This window comes from Heloderma suspectum, chromosome 6 (assembly GCF_057233095.1).
Source record: "Heloderma suspectum isolate Gila_16-S chromosome 6, 16-S_ref, whole genome shotgun sequence".
Classification (NCBI taxonomy): Eukaryota; Metazoa; Chordata; class Lepidosauria; order Squamata; family Helodermatidae; genus Heloderma; species Heloderma suspectum.
Window position 1 is genome coordinate 26,775,257 of NC_139463.1, and position 19,016 is coordinate 26,794,272.

Sequence of the window (19,016 nt, forward strand, 5' to 3'; positions counted from 1 at the left end):
TGCATAGAGTGCTGCCAGCGTTTCCCCCCACCGAAATGGTGGTACGTATTTATCTACTCGCAGGTGTTATGCTTTTGAACTGCTAGGTGGGCAGGAGCTAGGGATGAAATGATGGGAGCTCAGTTCTGTCACACGGAGCTGGGCTCGAACCATTGGAGTGTCAACCATTTCTGGCCGGCAAACTCCAATGTCATTAAGCCACTGCGTCCCTATTTTTCTCCAATTTGCAATTAATTATGTTTGTTTAATTATACATTACATGTTTTTAATATTAAAAATAAAACTTTATAGTACATTGTTATAGAAGATAGCCTAATTCTTAAAAAAAAAGAAGAAGCTTTATGGACATAAATAAACTCCTGACTTTGAATTATAGTGAAAACTGTTGTTATTCTTGGAATCTACATGTCAAGAGCTTTCCAATGAAGCATGATTCATGAGAATCGGTCCATGGGAAGGCAGTCAAAAAGGGATGAGATTGTCCTGTCACATGCAAAGGATGTTACAGGGGGCCCAGATAATGTTGTCTTCCATTTGCGCTTTCTCTCACTGCTTCTTCCTTTTTTTTTTTTTCTTTCCACAAAAAAACCCACTAAGGCGGAAAAGATGGAATAGCTAGCTGAACAATGTCTTTTAATTGGTAGTACTAGGAGCTGTCTACCTGGAAGCACCCACAGAGAGCTGAGTTCTCTAAGCCGGGGGGGGGGGGGGGACAGCATGCGACCCATGGCCTTCTTTGTGGTCCTCACTGTTGAATTTGCTGCAGCTGCAAAAAAGCAACAATTTCACTTCTAAACAAGGTGCTTCTGGGTGAAGTGAGGTGAACACAAAATATGCTCTTTCATATTCAAGAGGCATTAAAGGATAGAAACATGTCTAAGTAAGAGCCTATTTACAGAACCAATTATTTCTTAACAACAAACAACATGTTGACTCCTGGGTGAGGAGGAGAGGATTTTGGTATGGTCAGCAACATGTGCTAAGTGCAGCTTCTCAGGTTCAGAAAAGTCTTCAAGGAGTTACCCAAACCCCCCTGAATGAAAGTCCATGGGGATGTTTCCATGGCAACAGAAGGAGAAGTGAATGGAGGAGTACCAGATTTTTTTAAAGGAATCAGCTTTGTTGCGCTTTGGTCCATGAAGGGCTCCATGAGCTAGTGCTCCGCAACAGTAAAAATAGCTTCACAGGACATACTTCTGGGTGGGGGTGAGGGTTGGAGTGAACATCATCTTATCACCAATAAGTTGAGCAGCCCCTACCAGTTGCATTTCAGGAGGAAGCCTCATTGAGCACAATGGGAGTTACTTCTGAGTAGGCACACATATGCTTGTGCTGGGAAAGACCTGGGGGGGGGACACAGGGATGGGAAACCAGCCCCCTTTCTAACCCGATGCTGTGCAGGATCTCACACCAAGGTGTGAGGTAGTTACTTCCTAAGGCAATAAACCAAACATGGAAAATCGGAGCCTTGAGATGGCGCTTTACAGCCTTTAGGGAATTTGTGCTTTAAACTGTGCCATTTCAATTGAGGGGGATCACTGTAAATTCTCATGTGGGCATCGAGGGGACAAGCCTTATTGCGCACAATGGGAGTTATTTCCGAGTAGACACTAATTGGTTTGTGTAGGGACAGGAAACACACAGGAAACACCCCTTGACTGGGGTCACGGTGAAAGGCACACCCCTGGGCAGGGCTAGCATACCCGAGGTAAATGCGGGGGTTGGGGCACACAGCAACTATACTGGGGAGAACCCAACTTAAGGAAAGGAATCGGACTTTAAGCAGTCTCAGGAAATCCAGTTTTCCTCCAATAAGCTCCGGGGTGGTTGCTGGATGGCCACGACGTCATATATCCCTAACAACCTCCAAATGCAGCCAGCTTGAAGTAAATCGCTCATGGAGATACGGGGGGTTGGCTTCCCCTCCGTAAGAAATGGCTGTATGAATTGGTCCAAAGCCCTAGTGACTTCAAAGGGTTAAGATGTGTATAAAAATACATGGAGCATTTTGTTTCAGGAAACAGTAACTCCCCACAAAGCTTACCATGTGGCTGAGCCAGGAAACTGAGCAAGCAGTAAGACCCATCAATGTCACTGGGTAGCTAGCTATAAAATGTTGTGTAAACACCAGACAAGAGCACAGACAGGGAACTTTAGCCCAAGAGACAGGACTCACCATGTCAGCGCAGGTAATGTTACTTCAGCTACCTACCACCTTTCTAGATTTTTTCCTTTCTTCTATTAGGCTGCTTTTGTTATTAGATCTCCCCACATCATCTTCTCCTTCATTTTCTATTGTGGGTTGCTTTGGTCTTGTCTGGGGTCATGGGAAACATTTCCTGGGTCCAGTCCCCTTTAAGAATGACCTTTGGGTAGCTGATGTTGTTTTGGGAATGCATTTATTTATCATGTTTATATCCTATCTTTTCTTGAAAGGAACTCAAGGTGGCATACATGGTTCTCCACCCTATCTTCATTTTATCCTCACAACAACCTTGTGAGGTAGATTAGGCTGAGAGATAGTGGCTGGCCCATGGTCACCCAGTGAGCTTCATGGACAGGTGGGGACTTGAACCTGGCATTCCACAGTCCTAACCTGACACTCTAGGACACTGGCTGTCATGCAGATGCACATACAAGGCTCTGACATATGCACGTGTTATTAAGGCACATGATTGAAAGTAGATATCAAGGCACATATCAAGGCACATATAAAGGCTCTGACATATGCATATGCATGTGTTATTAAGGCCAAATGGATGTGCTATGGTGAGTTCTATTTTCAAGTGCCAAAGATTGTTTTCTTCAGTAAAAAATGTAAATATCTGCAATGTCAGTTGTCTGTGCAATCAGAGTACTGAAGACTATTGCCAAATCCTTGGCTGATAAATACTCCTGTGCCTCTGAAGCAGGGGTGGCCAACTTGTGGCCCTCCAGACAGTGGAGGCTGGTGGCTCTGATTCCGGTAGGGCTGTAATTCCATTCTGGGTTTTGGTTGAAACCAGCCAGAACTCTAAAGGAGCTATCCAAGGTGTTCAGCCCTATCCCCAAAATAGGTTCAGCACATTGCGTAGCTCCTCTAGAGTCATCTGACTGGTAGGGGCTGCTCAACCAATAAGTGAGGCTTCCTTCCCCCTCTCCCCCCCTTTCCCCTGAAGCTCCAGATGCACCTGCATTTCAGGAGGAAGCCTCATTGAGCACAATGGGAGTTGTGAACTCTAGAGTTCTGGCTGGCTCTGACTGCAACCTAGAATGGAATCACAGCCCCACCGAAATCGGATCCATCAGCCTCCACTGCCTTCAGATGGTTTGGCCTACACCTGCCAGCATACCTCATCATTGGCTATGTTGCTTAGGGCTAATGGGAGTTGTAGGCTAAAACAGCTGTAGGGCCAAGTTGCCCATGCCTGTAAAATGGGATGGCCCATAGTGTAGTAAAAAAAGCCCTTCAAGTTTTATGAATTGTGTAAGGAATGATTGCATGCAGTTACACAATGAACACTGTGTGTGTGTAGAGGGACTGTCCATCACCTTGGTTGTTGCCAGTGTCTGTAGCAAGACCCTCCAGGATCAGCATGGTCAGGGATGATGGGATTTGTAGGCTAAAACATCTGGATGACCACAAGTTGCCCACTCCTGGTCAAAAGGCTGCACAAGAAGGAGAAATTCAACAGGAGGTGCACTCATGGGGAAAACTAACAGGCACCGTGGTTTCCATTTATTTCCTAAGCCATTCAAACTTTTGGTCGAATTCCATCCAAGTACTGTTGCCTATGTTTTTTTTCTGACCAATACACAGTGGCAGCTCCAGGTTTTGGGGGTCCTTGGGAAAGGCATCCTCAGTGGGACCCCTCCATCAATGACTCTGCCTTTTCTGCTCCTCATCCTCTTTCTCATCACTGCTACCACGCATTTGCTTGACAGGCAGAGAGCCAGTGAGCAAGTAGGCAGGGGCATCTGCTGCTCCTTCTCACCACCACAGTTGTCTAGGCCAGAGAGAAAGGAAGGTGAACAAGAAGGCTGCAATGGTGAAGAAGAGGAGCAACTCCAGGGGGCTCTTGCCAGTGGGGCCCTGCTGGGGTGTGGGCCCTTAGCAGGGGCCCAACCATGCCTACCCTTGATACTAGCCCTGTAACATACACACACACACACCACTTATACATGCTGCATAACTTGTATTTTCATTCTTTCATTACATAGTGAGCTTCTACTTAGGCTGTTTTCCTGTAGCTGTTCCATAAGCTTATCTTTGATAGACTAGGAATTATAATTAGAAAGTTTCTTTATTTCTTTAGTGATCTTCTTATATTTTATTTATTTTCCTTTTTATTGTTGCTGCCTTTATTTCTTTTTAAACTTTATTTCTAAATAAAATAATGTATCATGGAAATTAAATATTCAGAAACCTGCCAAAAGGGGAAAAAAAGAAAGAAAAGAAATTACACCGGTTACATTTCTTTAAAGCCGCGTGGTCAGGATAAGAGCCTGAAAAGAAATAGAAAGCAATGATTCAGGACAGAGAAAAAGGAAGTTCTTCACAATGCATAATGTGTCTATAGAATTTCCAGGTACAAGATGGAGTTGGTGACGTCTCCTGATTTGGGAGTTTTAAAAGGGGCTAAGGGCATAGCAATCCTATGCAAGTTTAGACAGAAAAAAGCCCTACAACTCCCCGCATACCTCAGCCAGCATAGCCCTGGTATTGATGCGGATTTCTGCCCCCATGTGATGAACCCCTGAGTGTCTTAGGGTGAAATCTTATGCATGTTTAGACAGAAAAAGCTGGCTGGGGCATGTTGGGAGTTGTAGGACTTTTTTCTGTCTAAACCTGCATAGGATTGCACCCTAAAACAAATTCATGGACAAAAGGTCTATCAGCAGCTACTGGCTAAATGGGACCCCCATTTTCAGAAGCAGCAGGGCACTGAATATCAGTTGCTGGGGGAGGGGGCAAGCAAGAGGGAGGGCAATTCTTCCTTGGCTTGTTTGTGGGCTTCCCAGAGGCGACTGGTTGGCTGCAGTGGGTAGACAAGCAGCTGATCTAATCTTCCGTAGAATGCATTGTTCAGGTGCATTCTACGGAAGATGCTAACAATAGAGGGGAGGGTCCATAGATCAAAGGTGGAGTACATGCTTTCTCAGGGCTGGCCCAGGACATTTTGCTGCCTGGGGCGGAAGAGCAAATGGCATCCCCTACAATCCCCAAAGTTAAGGCGCATAGTACCCAAGGCTATGGCGCCAAGGATAATGGTTAGCTGCACAAGGAGGGGCAGTTTTGGTTTTGATTGCACTGGGGAGGGAAGAGATAGGTCTCCCCTCCTCTCCCCTCCCCTTGCACTGAGTTCCCAGTAAGGGTTGCATCCTCCGTATGCACCTGTAATTTAGTAAGGAAAAACAAGATACGTTGCTGCATGCTATGTACTTAGAGAAGGCCTAGTTTGACCCTCTGTTATGGCTATAAGCCAACCTTTCCCAATCTGGTGCTCTCCACATGTCTTGGACTACAACACCCAGGCTTCCTGACTATTGGCCACGTGGCCTGTGACTGATGGGAGTTGAAATCCTAGTTTGGTCCTCCATTATGACTATAAACCAACCTTTCCCAATCTGGTGCTCTACACATGTCTTGGACTCCAACAACCAGGCTTCCTGACCATTGGCTGTATGGCCTGTGGCTGATGGGAGGTGAAGTCCCAAACATCTGGAGGGCACCAGGGTGGGGAAAGCTGCTGTAAACAGTTATGAGCTAGCTGTATCAATAGTCCATCTTGGGTGGAGGCTGCTTCCTATGAGCAGATACGTTCTGGGAGGGGTTCTAGAAGAGGAACCTTGTTAGTTTGTTGCAGCAAGGAAGACAAAGAGTCCCATGACACATTAAAGGTGAATTTATGTCAGCAGAATGGTTAGCATCTTCATCTGATGAACCAGAGTCAAAGGCCCACTGGAAAATGCCGAGGAGTTGGTTTTTCCGGTTCTGCAATGATCACCACACCACTCAAGGTTGCCCCCCACCCCCCGGACACTTTTCCCTGTTACTTTCTTGCCCTGCAGCTTTCCTTAATTTTCCTGAATCCTACTTCTTCATTTTATTGTAATCATTTATTTAAAACACTTTACGTCCCCCCCTGCTCCCCCTGCAAAAGCTCAAAGAGGCTTAGAAAAGATTAAAGCAAACATTACCAAATAACGACAAAACAGCGTCCAGGGTCTCACAAAAATGGCTGAGCAATTCTTAATATCTAGCTGAAATGACCCAAAGACAGCCTGAAAACAGTGCGCTTGATTGCCCTTTCTGAAGACAAGGAAGGATGTGAAGCACCTCTAGGAGCATACTGTAGGGGAGGGACCATTGCTGAGGGGGAGAGCATATACTTTCCATGCAGAAGGTCCCAGCGTAATCCCTGGAATCTCCAGTAAAAAGGATGAGATAGGAGTTGATGGGAAAGACCTTTGCCTCAGTCCCTGGAGAGCCAATGTTAGTCAGAAAAGGTAATGCTGGACTAAATGGACAAAGAGCATGAGCGGGTATAAGGCATCTTTGAAGACGATTTGCAAGCACCAGTCATTATGGGATGCAACTGCCTGGTTGCTTGTGGGGTGCCAAGCGACCTGAGTCCATAACATTGATTCTATACCGGCTGCGCTGTCTTCCAGTGCAGACTTTGTGCAAAATTCAAAGTGCTGGGAGAGTGGTCACTTCAAGCTTTTCTACACAAGGCTGTTAATCGCTGTATCTACTTGCGGTTTCATTACAGAATTGAGATCTGCACTCTACACAAAGAGCTTTTCCTTTCTTGGTTTTCCACTACATAACCTCTAGGTCGAGCTGTGCTATAGCGGAATAACACAAATACACAAGGAGATATAGCACCATTTCCCCCATTCTAAAAAAATGCCCCATTTACCCTGTTCTGAAAACCCCTAGGAAAGTGCCCTGAAAAAACAGAAGCTAAACTGGAGGATGACGTTGTCTAAAGAGCCCATAAACAACTGTGAGTAAGGAATCACAAACATACCATAAATGCCTTGTGTAGAAAAGCTCTTAGCAAAACCAAAAAAGAGGAAATGCATAACCAAAAAAGAGAACAAAAGAGGACACAGATTTACATAAACTGTGCATCTGCTAATGTATATACATAGATGCACATTTTAGAAATAAGTACCATAATTTAAATAGGAATAATACAATACATGCCACCATAGTGGGGAAGACTGTGGCTAGGTGCTAACTGTTAATGAGCAACTTTTAGGCTTCTTTCCCTTCTTAGGGTTCTTTATCTTTAAACTGGACTTGGGCTGGACAGCCCTTCTCATAGAGGACAGTCCTCTGTAAAGTAGGGCACATGGCCACCCTGGGACCAGGTTATTTGAAGGACTGCCTGCATCAATACAAACCTGCCCAGCCTTTTAGATTGACCTCTGAAGCTCTGCTCTCTGGCTTACTGCCAAGGTCCATCAGGATGGTGTGAATGGCCTTTTCAGTGGGGGCCCCACCACTGTGGAAATCCCTACCATGGGCAATTTGTTTTCCCCTCCCCTTGCCCCCTTGCCTGATGGTATGTTTTAAGTGGGTTTTCAAGACCTGTCTGTTTACATATGCTCATACTGATCAGCTTGGAACTGGATCAGGCTTTTAAAATGTAATTTTTTTAAATGGTTGCTGCTTGTCTTACTGAGGGTTTTAGATGGCATGTTTTTGTCGGTTTTATACTGATTTTGTATTTTCTTATATGCTTACATGCTCTTATTATGAACTGTGTTATTGCATAAACCGCCTTGAGAGCACTGTTCGGTTCTTCAAGGCAGTATACAAATATGTAAAATAAATAAATAAATTCCACAGCCTTGGTATCATCTGAGATCTTCCTTCCTAACTTACTGACTTCCATAGGAAGCTGCTTTATCCTGAGTCAGATCATTGGTTCATTTAGCCCAGTATTGCCAACACTGACTGGCAGCCATTGTCCAGGGTTTCAGGAAGGGGTTTTTCCAGTCCTACCTGGAGATACCAGGGATTGAACCTGGGACCTTCTGTATGGAAAGCAGGGACTTTACCACTGAGCTGCTGTCCCTCCTGCCTATGGTCTCTCCCAAATTTGCACTGTCTCTCAAATTCTCTTCCTCTCAGTTCTTCAGGGGCCTTGCACTTTGTTCAATGTTGTTCTCTTTATTGAGGCCTAAAAGCCCAACCACATAAGAGTTCCTCTGTTGATTTCTCCCTGTACAAGGTACTCCAGCCCTCTTGGTTGCTTACATTTGTCCCATCCACTATCAAAGGACCTGCTCTACAACCATCTTTCTTTAAAATGATTTGGTTTCTCTGCCTGCCAGGAATCATAGCCTATGTTGTCAGTCTCTTTTAATAGCCCTTTCCAGGATTGTAGCTGCAACTGCAGAAGCATCCAAGACCCTGAAGTTCAGCCAGTCCTAGACAAGGGCTGGTGAAAGTGGGAGAGCTTGTTGAGATGGAACCCCAGAAGAAAGAGCCCCACAAGAAGAATGTGGACCAGGAGATGGCAGATCTATTCCATGATTATAATCCAAAGCCAGGTGCAGAACAAGTCTTCACTTTTCAATTCGTCCCCCTAGAGAAATTCCCAAAATATGCACACATCTTTAAACATTTAGGGAACAATCCAATGAGGATAGTTAGCAGCCTCCGAACTTGGAGGGCACAATGCATTTCTGCTAGACAGGTGATTTTGCCTCTCTAGAAGCTGCGCCTTGGAGCGGGAGGGAAGGAGGCTGGGGCGGCCATAGGAAACAGTGTACCACAGCTGCCCCGGTCTCCTCCCCTCCCCGAGAATGCCCGCTTTCACCATCTCCACACTCCATTTTCTGAGCACAGAGAGGTAGCCAATGTGGTTCTCTCCATGCCTGCTATGAGGGGAAGTGGGATGGGGCAGGGAACGTGGTCTCCGACCTTGGAGCCAGGAAACTGAACAGATGCTGTCTAGGGGCCATAGGATCACTCTCTTAGGCAATGCAAAAATGGGCTTCATTTCCATTATCCTACCTACAGCTAAGTATGCCAGCCAAGTGAGATCATGTCTCCCATGATGTAGCAGTTTGGATGGCTTTAAAAGATAATTAGACAAATAGATGGAGGAGAAAGCTAGCAATGGCTACTATTCATGATGGCTATGCATTACCTCCAAGATTGAAGGCAGTATGCTTCTGCATGCCAGTTGCTTGGAACATGAGCAGGAGGATGCTGTTGCACTCATGTCTTGCCTGTAGGCTACCCATAGGCTTGTGGCTGGCCACTGTGCAAACAGACTGCTGGACGAGATAGGCCCTTGGTCTGATTCAGCAAGTGATCTTGGTCTGATAAACCATGTCTTCATATTCTGGTTTGTAACCAGTGCTTAAACCACACTTTCCTGGTTTGGCCATCATGCTGTTTAGCAAACCACAATATCTTTCTTGAAGTTGGGTGTGCATGTGGACGAGCGAAGGGGAGGAGCAAGGAGGTAATGCACAGGCACGAGGCTTGTTCTGTTCTGATAAACCATGGTTTAGCGGACCGAGATTATTACATCTGATCTGGGGCTGTATCTTATCGGTGATGTGAATTCCCCTGTTCTCACTCCAACGGGCTTTATACAAGACCTGACTGTTTTTCAGTGACGCAGTATAAGTGGTTGTAGTCAGGAACAGACCTCTAAGGGTGTAATCCTATGCATATTTAGACAGAAAAAATGCCTACAACTCCTGGCTGGCTGGGGAATGTTGGGAGTTGTAGGTATTTTTTTCTGTCTAAACATGCATCCTGGAGGCAACCTGGGGCTTTGTGAGGAGATGCAGAGAGGCACCCTCTTCTTATCTCCAATCTGTAAAAAAATGACAATAACACATGAAAAGTCTGTAATGATTACATATGTTATAACCAGAAAACACCGTGTTTGATGATGAGTTCTTCCCATTGCATCCCATTTCATTACTTCGTCAAAACTGAATTGGAACAGAAACATTTCTCATGGCAAAAGGCTGAAAATACCCCCTGCCCTCTTGCATATCTCTTCCAAACAACTTATTAACTGGTGCAAATCCTCCAGAATATCTAGCACAAGTATTCCTCAAGGCATTTTATTACTCTCCCAAAAGCTACAATGTAGGAGACAATTCACAACAATCTGGGAATCTCCAAAATAAATAGTGGGTCAGGGGCACTCTTCCAACTTGGTTTTGATAAAGTAATGAACAAACAACTAAAATAATTTTACTAATAACTGCAACTGTTCCACTGTAAACAACAGCTGCTACAACACTGTTTCAGTTACCACAATTGTGTCATATCTTCAGTGTTACAATCGGATATTGTACAAATCCAGTCTCATAGTGTTTTCTGGCTATAACTGTGTCATTGTTACATATGGTTTTCATGTATGATTGTCATTTTTAAACTAGTAATTCCTATAATTTATATGGGTCCTTTTGACTTTGTAGGCTTTTAAAAATATTTTAGGGACCTTCTCTATGGTGGCTTACAATATAAACACAAAATTCAATACAAAGTGGTAACAGCATCAAAAATGTAAGCTGTTCTAAAATAAGCTAATTAAAATAAAATCCATTTTCAAATATTTGGCAGCAGGAAATACCATAAAAACGTTTCAATTAAAAACCAGAGAGAACAGGTATGTTTTTAAAGCCTTCTTAAAAGCAGTCATAGTTGGAGCCAGCCAGATTGGAATTTTAGTGGGCCTTGAGGTCCCCTGGGGGCATGCAAGCTATCTGAACCCACATCTTCCATTCCTCAGGGCTAGGGAAGGGATAGCACCTTCCTCTGAGTCAGTACCTAGAATGGTAGCCAGGACCATGACTGTTATTTATGGCATACGATGTACTTCTCTGGCTTAATTGCTAAATGGATCACAGCTGAAAACATTCAGCAGCTGCAGTACGTAGCTATTCTCTCTTTAGTAGTATATTCCTGTGTTTCTTTCATTGGATGAACTCATTTAAATGATACTGAGGTTTGTATGCACAATATTTTGAAGATGGAGGACATTTTAGTCTGAAAACAGAAACTGCACAAATTGTGCCATGGAAAATGTCCTGTGCCAACTAGGGATTTTGCTACTGCATGAAAACTCTTTGCAAATTGCAACCATAACATCTGGGCCAGCCCAAGATATTTTGCTGCCTAAGGCGAGGAACAAGATGGTGCCCTCTCTCATTCCCATGTATGATAGCCAACTGGACAATTTCTTCAACAGTGGTGATGGAACAGCATCCCCCATAGCACCCAAAGGCAGCAGGTTAGCTTTAGGGGGTACAATTCAGTCCATCTGGCACACAGCCTTCTCCTTCAGTGTTTTGCTGCTGCCTCCCAGCATCTGCCACTTCACTCTGCCTAATGGTAGGGCCAGCTCTGCACAAAATGAAAGTCACATGTGACAAATGATACATTCTCAAGATAGTGTTCAGTGCCAAACAACTTACTGTTTCCTTCTTTTATAACAGTTTGTTTCCCGTGTATCTGTCTCTTTTTCTCTGACCTGGTTTGCTTCGTGGCTTCTCATGTTGTCTGAACAGGGTGAGGGTGGCTTGTTGGGGTGGTTAACAAACTACCCCACAACAAACTACAGGCCATAGTTTCTGGGTGGTTTGTTAACCACTCCAACAAGCCACCCTCACTGGGTTTGGGCATCATGACAACTTGCGCTTGGTGAGATAATTGGGGAAATGAGCTGGCATGCAACTGGCGTGTGCGGGGATGGTTAACAAGCCACTGTGACTTATTAACCATTCTCGTGTTGTGTGAATCAGGCCATTGTGTATATGTGTGTGTATATTTATAAAAGATTTATCTATCCCCTCGCCCCACCATGTCTTTTCCAGATAGGGTTGGGCACACACCTTTACGTGTAGACCATCCCCGGCTCTTCAGAATTTGGGATATTAACCAGAAGTTCCTCTTCCTGCTGAACAACTTGCTGATAGCAGCCCCACGAAATTCCACTTCATCAGGTAGCAGTGAAAGGTCTTGTGTGCTGTCTGCAGTTCTCAGCCTCTTCTCTCCCCACATGCCCTCCAGATAAAAAATATTCGTTGCACATAAACAGCAGAGAAACTTGTGGCACTTTAAAGAATAACTGATTTATTCTGGCATAAGATTTGTGGACTATAAAGCCCATTGAATCTGATGAAATGGGCTATAGTCCACAAAAGCCTATGTCAGAATAAATGTGTTGGACACACCACAGGACAATTTATTGTTTTTCTGCAATAGGCTAACATGGCAACCCTCTGAAAATGGACTGAACATGTAAAGTCTGGAGCTGCTGTCACTCTTTCCTGGGCAACCATGCAACATTTCCCCTGTTGTTGCACTATATCTTCAGCTCTGAAGGAGGCCAGCTGTATGCTCCATTCATTAGGTACCTTCTATTGAGCTCCATCTTCATCCTACCTAGTCCTTACTACAAGGGTGTTGAACCTCTTTCAGCATAATTTAGCTTAAAACTCCTACTGCCAGTAACTAAAAGTTAAGAGAGGCATGACATTTTTTTAGAATAGAGAAAAGAAAACTATACAAAAGCTGGGAAACCACAATACGATTGGTGGTCAGAGAGAAAAGGGGTGGGGTCTGGGGAATGGTGGTCAGAGAGAAAAGGGGTGGGGTCTGGGGAATGGGGTGTTATTAGCTGGGGAACCCTGGAGGGCCAAAATGGGATCCCAGGAAAGCCAGACTTGGCCTCCAGGCTTGACTTTCTGCACCCCTGACCTATTTCCATGTATAGATGGTTTAGGGTGCAATCCTATGGCTGCTAGGCAGTGGCTAGAGGGCCATAGGATTGTTTGGTTTCTGGGAACCGACCTCAGAGCCTGTGCTCCGAGGTCAGTTCCTGGAAAACTGCCTCCTCGCCCCTCCCCTGCCACCTTGTAGGCGGTGCAGATCATCCCCCGACTCTGCGGTCAGATGAACAGTGTGGGGTGGGGCAAAAGAGGGCGTTCCTGGAGGTGGGGAGTGCGAAATTGCCAGTATGATGCTTCCTACATGTTGTCTGGCCTCCGCCCTCACTCCAAAGTCCTGCGGCTAGACAGCCGAAACTGGCCGTCTAGCTGCAAATACAGGGTGGCTGGAGCACAGAGGAGATGATCCCCTCTGTGTTCCACCCACCCTGCATTGGATAGGAAGTCGCCTCCAAGTTCGGAGGCGTCTGCTTATCCCCATAGGATTGCTCCTAAGTAGTTAGTGTGTGTGTGTAAACTTGAGGGACAGTTTGAAAGAAAGTTTCAATTAGTACAGATCACTGAATATCTCAACATGCAGGTAATCCAAATAAATATAAGCACCTTTGAACCTCTGTTAAGGATTGAAGAGGAGCAGAACATGGGACAGGGTGGATGGAACTTTAGAATGTTTGCCTCTGGCTTTTGCTAGTTCCCTCACATATCTTAGTTTAATCAGGTAAACATTTGTGTCTATGTGTAAACCCTATTACAGGGAAGCACAAATAGGACACAGTATTATGTGTGGATTGTGCAAGTTACAATTGCTATGTAAGAGAACGAACAATATGAAAATTCATCACTGTGGATGTAGCTCTAGATTAATGGTTGAGCTCATGCATGCCCTAAAACCAATATTTGCTCTTACAGGCCATTTCAACAGCCTTTCATCTTACTGACAACCATCCACCAGTGGTTCCCTGCACAAAGCAGCAGTTCCAAACAAAAATACTTATCTTTCTCACTCTTGTACCATTGACCCTGTTTCTTGCCCGCTTTTCTCCTCCAGGGCAGGTAATGGCTGTGCTACCCAATAACCTCCTAGATCCCAAAGAATGCGCCATCTTTATGGGCCTCAAAGACCATGCACTTGTCTTGTCTTGTGTGAAGACAGGTAGTGGTCAGCCTCAGCTACAGTTAGCGGTTAGTTTCATTTTTTTCTAATTCCCTAAGAAATTACTTGCTTATTCATTTTTCACTCACTTGATTAGGATTGTGTATATTCTGTGTCAAAAATGGCCCCAGTATTCTATGCTAAGGTGATGTATGAAGAAAAGCTGCTAGCCTCTTTTCTCTGGAATTAGCAAGCACGTTTTACGGAGAATGCAGCCAATGCCATTGCCAAATCAGTACATTCCAAGCTTTTGGGGCTGTCCTCCCATTTTTTTCAGAGCTGGTTGGGAGCAATAACTTCGCAATTTTTATTTATTTATTTATTTATTTATTTATTTATTTATTTATTTATATTTCTATGCCACCCAACAGCCAAAGTTCAGTTGCAGCAGCAGCCTGTCCAGTATGGAAATGCAAAATGCTATTGATGGTTTTGATGGCTGATGTGCTTTTAATCAAAAGCTTCCTGTTTGTAGCTTTTGCCTCTTTTATTGCTTTTTGTTCAGCATGGCTGGGGGGAGGGGGGCAGGGAAGGAAGGGAGCTAGCAATGCATTGTCCCTTAAAGGTTAACTTCTGTTCCCCATGTTGGGGATGGACTTTAAGAACTACTTTCATTTTTCTTCCTTTTATAGTGAAAAAAGCATTATTTTGCTGTAAAGAAAAGAAAAAATGGCAAAAGGCAACCAGTGAGTTGGTCTCTGTGGGAAACATATATGAATTAATTAAGGGGCTAATACTGGAGCCATGCCATCCTATTGATACAATACAACTTTTTAATCTTGGTTTAACTGAGCCTTTGTATTTTCTTAGGAGAGAAACATCATGGATCTTTACAAAAGCAATGAGGAACACAAGAGCTTCACATTCTTGAGTAAGACGGAAGCGAACTCAGTGACTTGTGGCTTTGAATCTGCAGCATTCCGGGGTTGGTTCTTAAGCACTTCATTGGCTCCAAACAAGCCTGTTCATTTGAGTCGCCAAGGCGGGGCTGACATCACACTGTTTTATTTTCATAACATTTCATAGCTCAAAACCATTGTTCTTACAGGAAAATGAAAGATGAGGATTCATCTAGTGTATTCACTATATGTTCTCTGTGTGTGATAGAACTGGAGGTGGGGTGAATTGTTTAGAAAGCTGCATTTCTAGTTAGGAGTAAGTGTAGGTTTAGGCAGTGTCGTAGATCCAGAAAACTATGGAAGCTGTGTGTGCAGTGCTATACCCCCAGCTAATAGGTGCTTAGTAGGAAAGCCCTTTCAGTAATGCAGGGGGAGGCAATTTGGTGCCCTTTAGATGTTTTGGACTACAGCTCCCATAATTCCTGACCATTGGCTATACTGGGTGGGGCTGCTGGGAGTTGTAGTCAAAACATCTGGAGTACACTGGATTTTCAACTCCTGCAGTAAGGCATGGTGTACCCCATGGATTATAGGGGTGCTTGGCTATGGTCTTTGCTTCTCCTAGTAGAGTGATGTAGTGGTTAGACTTGGATTAGGGATACCCAGGTTCAAATTCCTGCACAATGAGGAAGCTCCCTTGGTGACTTGGGCCAATCACTGTCTTTTAGCTTAGCCTACCTCACAGGGTTGCTGAGAGGATAAAATGCTGATGGGGGAAGAACCATGTATGCTCCCTTGAACTACTTGAAAGAAGGGTGGGATAAAAATGCAACCCATCTGTCCTATGCAACCTGCCTTTGAATGACCGATACTACATACTGGAGTAGAGGAAACAGATGTCACCTGTGGAGTGTGTCTGCTGTACTGGGGCACATGAAGTGCAATGATTTGTGTGCAAAGGGCACTGGGCCACACACCTAACTCCTCTTGGATATGGTGACCATGGTCTGTACTGCCATAAAGTGTGGGGCTAGAATAGGTGTGTGCATGCCACATGACTCCTCTTCTAAGAAGAATGGCCTGTCTTCCTGCTTCAATTGAACTAGGGTGTTGAAAGATGGTGAAGACATATAGCCTTACCCAAGAAGGGCAGATTTAGCAAATTGTATAAGCAGAGTTATTTGTAATTCCCTGGGCCTCATTTGCAGGGTAGTATGGAATCCTTGACCATTTTGTTAATTATGATAATATAAAACAATAATAAAAACTAATCCGCATAGCTGTGGAGCAAAGTGTGTTGTATTCAGTGTATTGTTATTATTCTGAACTGACTGAGGCCTCTATCTATCTATCTATCTATCTATCTATCTATCTATCTATCAATATCTATCTATCTATCTATCTATCTATCTATCTATCTATCTATCTATCTATCTATCATCTATCTATTCAGCCAGCATCTTCCAGAGGCATGTGAGTAGAAGCGCTACACTTTGCCAGCACCAGCCAGTTCAGTTATCAATGCTTGTGTAGAGCCTGCAAACAGCAAGTAAGGTTCAAGTTCAGACATCATAAAAAGTGATACATCTGGTGAAGGTTGAAACCAAAAGGAGCCTAAGGTGGTGCTTTGAAGGCTGTTTTAAAACATTTATCTAGTGGGGACGATGCCTTTTGATTAGAGCACAGTGCTACACCTTCTTGTGAGATGGAGGCCCTTTGTAAGGGATTTGGTATTTGCTGAGTCTTTTCAAACTATAATTCCAGTATTTAGGAAGCCTTTGGCTGCCAGTTAACTACCTATAACTGATCAAAACACTTCACAGTGTACACCAAATATTCTTTTAAGTGGATTGAATTGTGGTTTTGTACTAACAAGAATTAGTAAAGGAAAATCTTTTTTGAACCATGTTTATTTTTATTAGAAATATACTTGTAACATCACATCAAAATATATTGTGCATATAAAACATTTTTGATATTAAACCGAGCATTGCTAAAGATCTTTAGCTTTTAATTGATAAGCAAAAACTTTAAGTACACTTTTGACCTGGAATAGTATAGTCTCACAGCTGTTCATTACTCAAATAACTTTTTGGCCCAACCTTTTTTTGGCTTTAACTCAATATTTTCTCTTTGGATACCATCCAGGTCAACTTGACCATTATTTTTTATGCCAGTGACGCATAATTTTTTGTGAACCTGCTGGTGAACCTGCATCTTTCATTTAATACAATTGCTACTTTTTACTTATTTACATTTTCAAATTCTTAATTATCATTAAACATTTGGGATTTGTATTTCATAATAAGACATCTCATATGGTTTAAAGAGAGATGGCTTAGCATTTTTCAATACTCTTCCCAGCAAGTCCAATAAGTCCAATCAGCTATTCCTTAAAATCCAGGACACGTTCCTTCTAATTTCTGTTGCATGAAGATGCTCTGAAGTTAACCCTTACATGTAGCACACATATAGTTGTCAGATATTTCAATAAATTTATATGAGCTTTTGTGGATATAAAATCCACTTCATCAGATGCTATAGGTGGAACTAGAGGATTGGAGTCTGAAAAGGCAAAAGTTGCCAAATAGTGATCTATTAAAGCAAATGGCATTATATATTGCCATTGTTCCCGCCCCTTAAATCCAGATTGAAACTGCAGAAGGGGAAAGGGTTAAAGTCCCCATAGCCCAACACTAGAACTACCCCCACAAAAGGGGCAGGGGAGGACATAGTTGCTAGCTACATCTTCAGAGTGATGTGTGCTTTAGCCCTTAAGAACACATCATAGCCAAATGCCCTATTTTTTAAAACTCTTCCTGCACGTAGCTCCTCTAGCTGGACAAACTCCTCTAATGTTACGGACCTTTCCACATCTCATGCATGTAGCTTGAAAAAGCGGGGCTTTTGCTGAAGAGTGCTTTTACAATGGTTGGACTGTTACTTCATTTTTCCTGGGCGTTCTTTCATGCTGTTTTTGCAAAGAAGCAAAGAGTGAATTTGCTCTTTTCAACATAGCTGCTCCAGCTGCTCCTGGTGCTTTGTGGAGCAGAGGTTACCCCCTCCCAATCACTCTCAAGTTGTCTTTGCTCCCTTTTCTCAGTTTTGATAAACTCTGATTGCCTTGCTATCTCTTTGGCCCTCTTCACATGTAACGTGAAGCCATGGTGGTTAGGGAATTTCCGCTAACTATGTGGCTTTGCGTGTTGGGTAGGGGGAGGGCTCCTCATGGTTAGTAAGCCAGCCCGACTAACCACCCCCCTGCAAAGGGTTAAGGGTGGCTTATTGTGTCATCTGGCAGGCTCCCCAGTGGTTAAAATGGCCTCCGGAGAACTTCCAGGCTGAGATCATAGAGTCTGCCGGCAAGAGTGTCCACTACTTCCAGTGATGCTCTAGCTGGTGTGGACTTTCTCTATGTTTGCTGGAGCATCAGAATGGCTGGAGAGGCCAATGCGTGCATTTTTGTGGCACGTGGGCCACAGGGATCACCGCTGGCAGTGGTGAGAGGATGGTTAAAGTAACTTTGGAGGGGAGTGGTTATGGGAACCACATGGCGCTGCGTGGTTCCGGGTCATGTGATGGGCACGCATGTCATGGTCACGCTAACCCCCACTCCGTAGTTACCCTGACCACCCTCCCCTTGTGCGTGTCTCAACAGGCCCTTTAGCTTTGTGGAGACTTAAGTCCTCTATTAGCTGCATTCTTTCACAAAGCTCTTGTCTAAAATTCCAAGCACTAATCTATATCTAAGATGTTCTTTTTATTATTATCATCAGCAAACTCCTTATTCAGCCTATTCATACAATTCAGCCCTAAGAACTGACTCAACCATTTCTCCAGGCTTCTGGGCTCGTTGATAGAAGCAGGCCCTTTCATATCCACTTTCATCTTGAGGATGAAATGCCATCAAATGTGGCTAGAACAGTCTCACAGTTTATAGTCCTCTTCAGTAAAGGTAAAGCATTTCTCTGCTGTAGCATAAAGCAGCCTTCTCCAGTGTGGTACCCTCCAGATGTTTTGGACTACAACTGCCATCAGCTGCAGTCAGCATGGCAAATGGTCAGGGACGATATGAGCTGTCATCCAAATAGTGGTGCAGCTTGGTAATTTTAGACGCTAGATCTAATGGTTTTATGGGGGCCCTTTTTACACGTCCATGTGTAAAAGTTGTGAAGCTCACATCTAACATTTCTCTTCCCCCTACCTCCTGCCAATCCATGCTTTCCATCTGCTTCTACATTCCTGATAAGTTAGAACAACAACAGCAAAATTGTTTGCCAGTCCTGATTAAAAAATAATAATACTCTGAGCATGTGCAGTTT

At 43.9% G+C, this 19,016-nt stretch overlaps 1 protein-coding gene across 3 annotated transcripts; it reads left to right on the top strand.

Annotated features, from left to right (window-relative positions):
- Positions 1-2,139: 2,139 nt before the first annotated feature.
- LOC146340581 (interleukin-1 family member 10-like) lies at positions 2,140-16,595 on the top strand. 3 transcript variants are annotated; one of them, XM_084803883.1, is made up of 5 exons: positions 2,140-2,189; positions 8,367-8,550; positions 11,848-11,976; positions 13,751-13,884; positions 14,666-16,595. In XM_084803883.1, exons 2-5 carry the CDS (start codon positions 8,466-8,468, stop codon positions 14,879-14,881), a joined length of 564 nt encoding a protein of 187 aa, XP_084660009.1. In that variant the 5' UTR covers positions 2,140-2,189; positions 8,367-8,465; the 3' UTR covers positions 14,882-16,595. The 3 variants fall into 3 exon arrangements, with proteins under 3 accessions (XP_084660009.1, XP_084660011.1, XP_084660012.1); XM_084803885.1 differs by having other exon boundaries at positions 8,354-8,550; positions 14,666-16,033; XM_084803886.1 differs by lacking the exon at positions 11,848-11,976 and having other exon boundaries at positions 2,140-8,550; positions 14,666-16,033.
- The last annotated feature ends 2,421 nt before the right edge of the window (positions 16,596-19,016 follow it).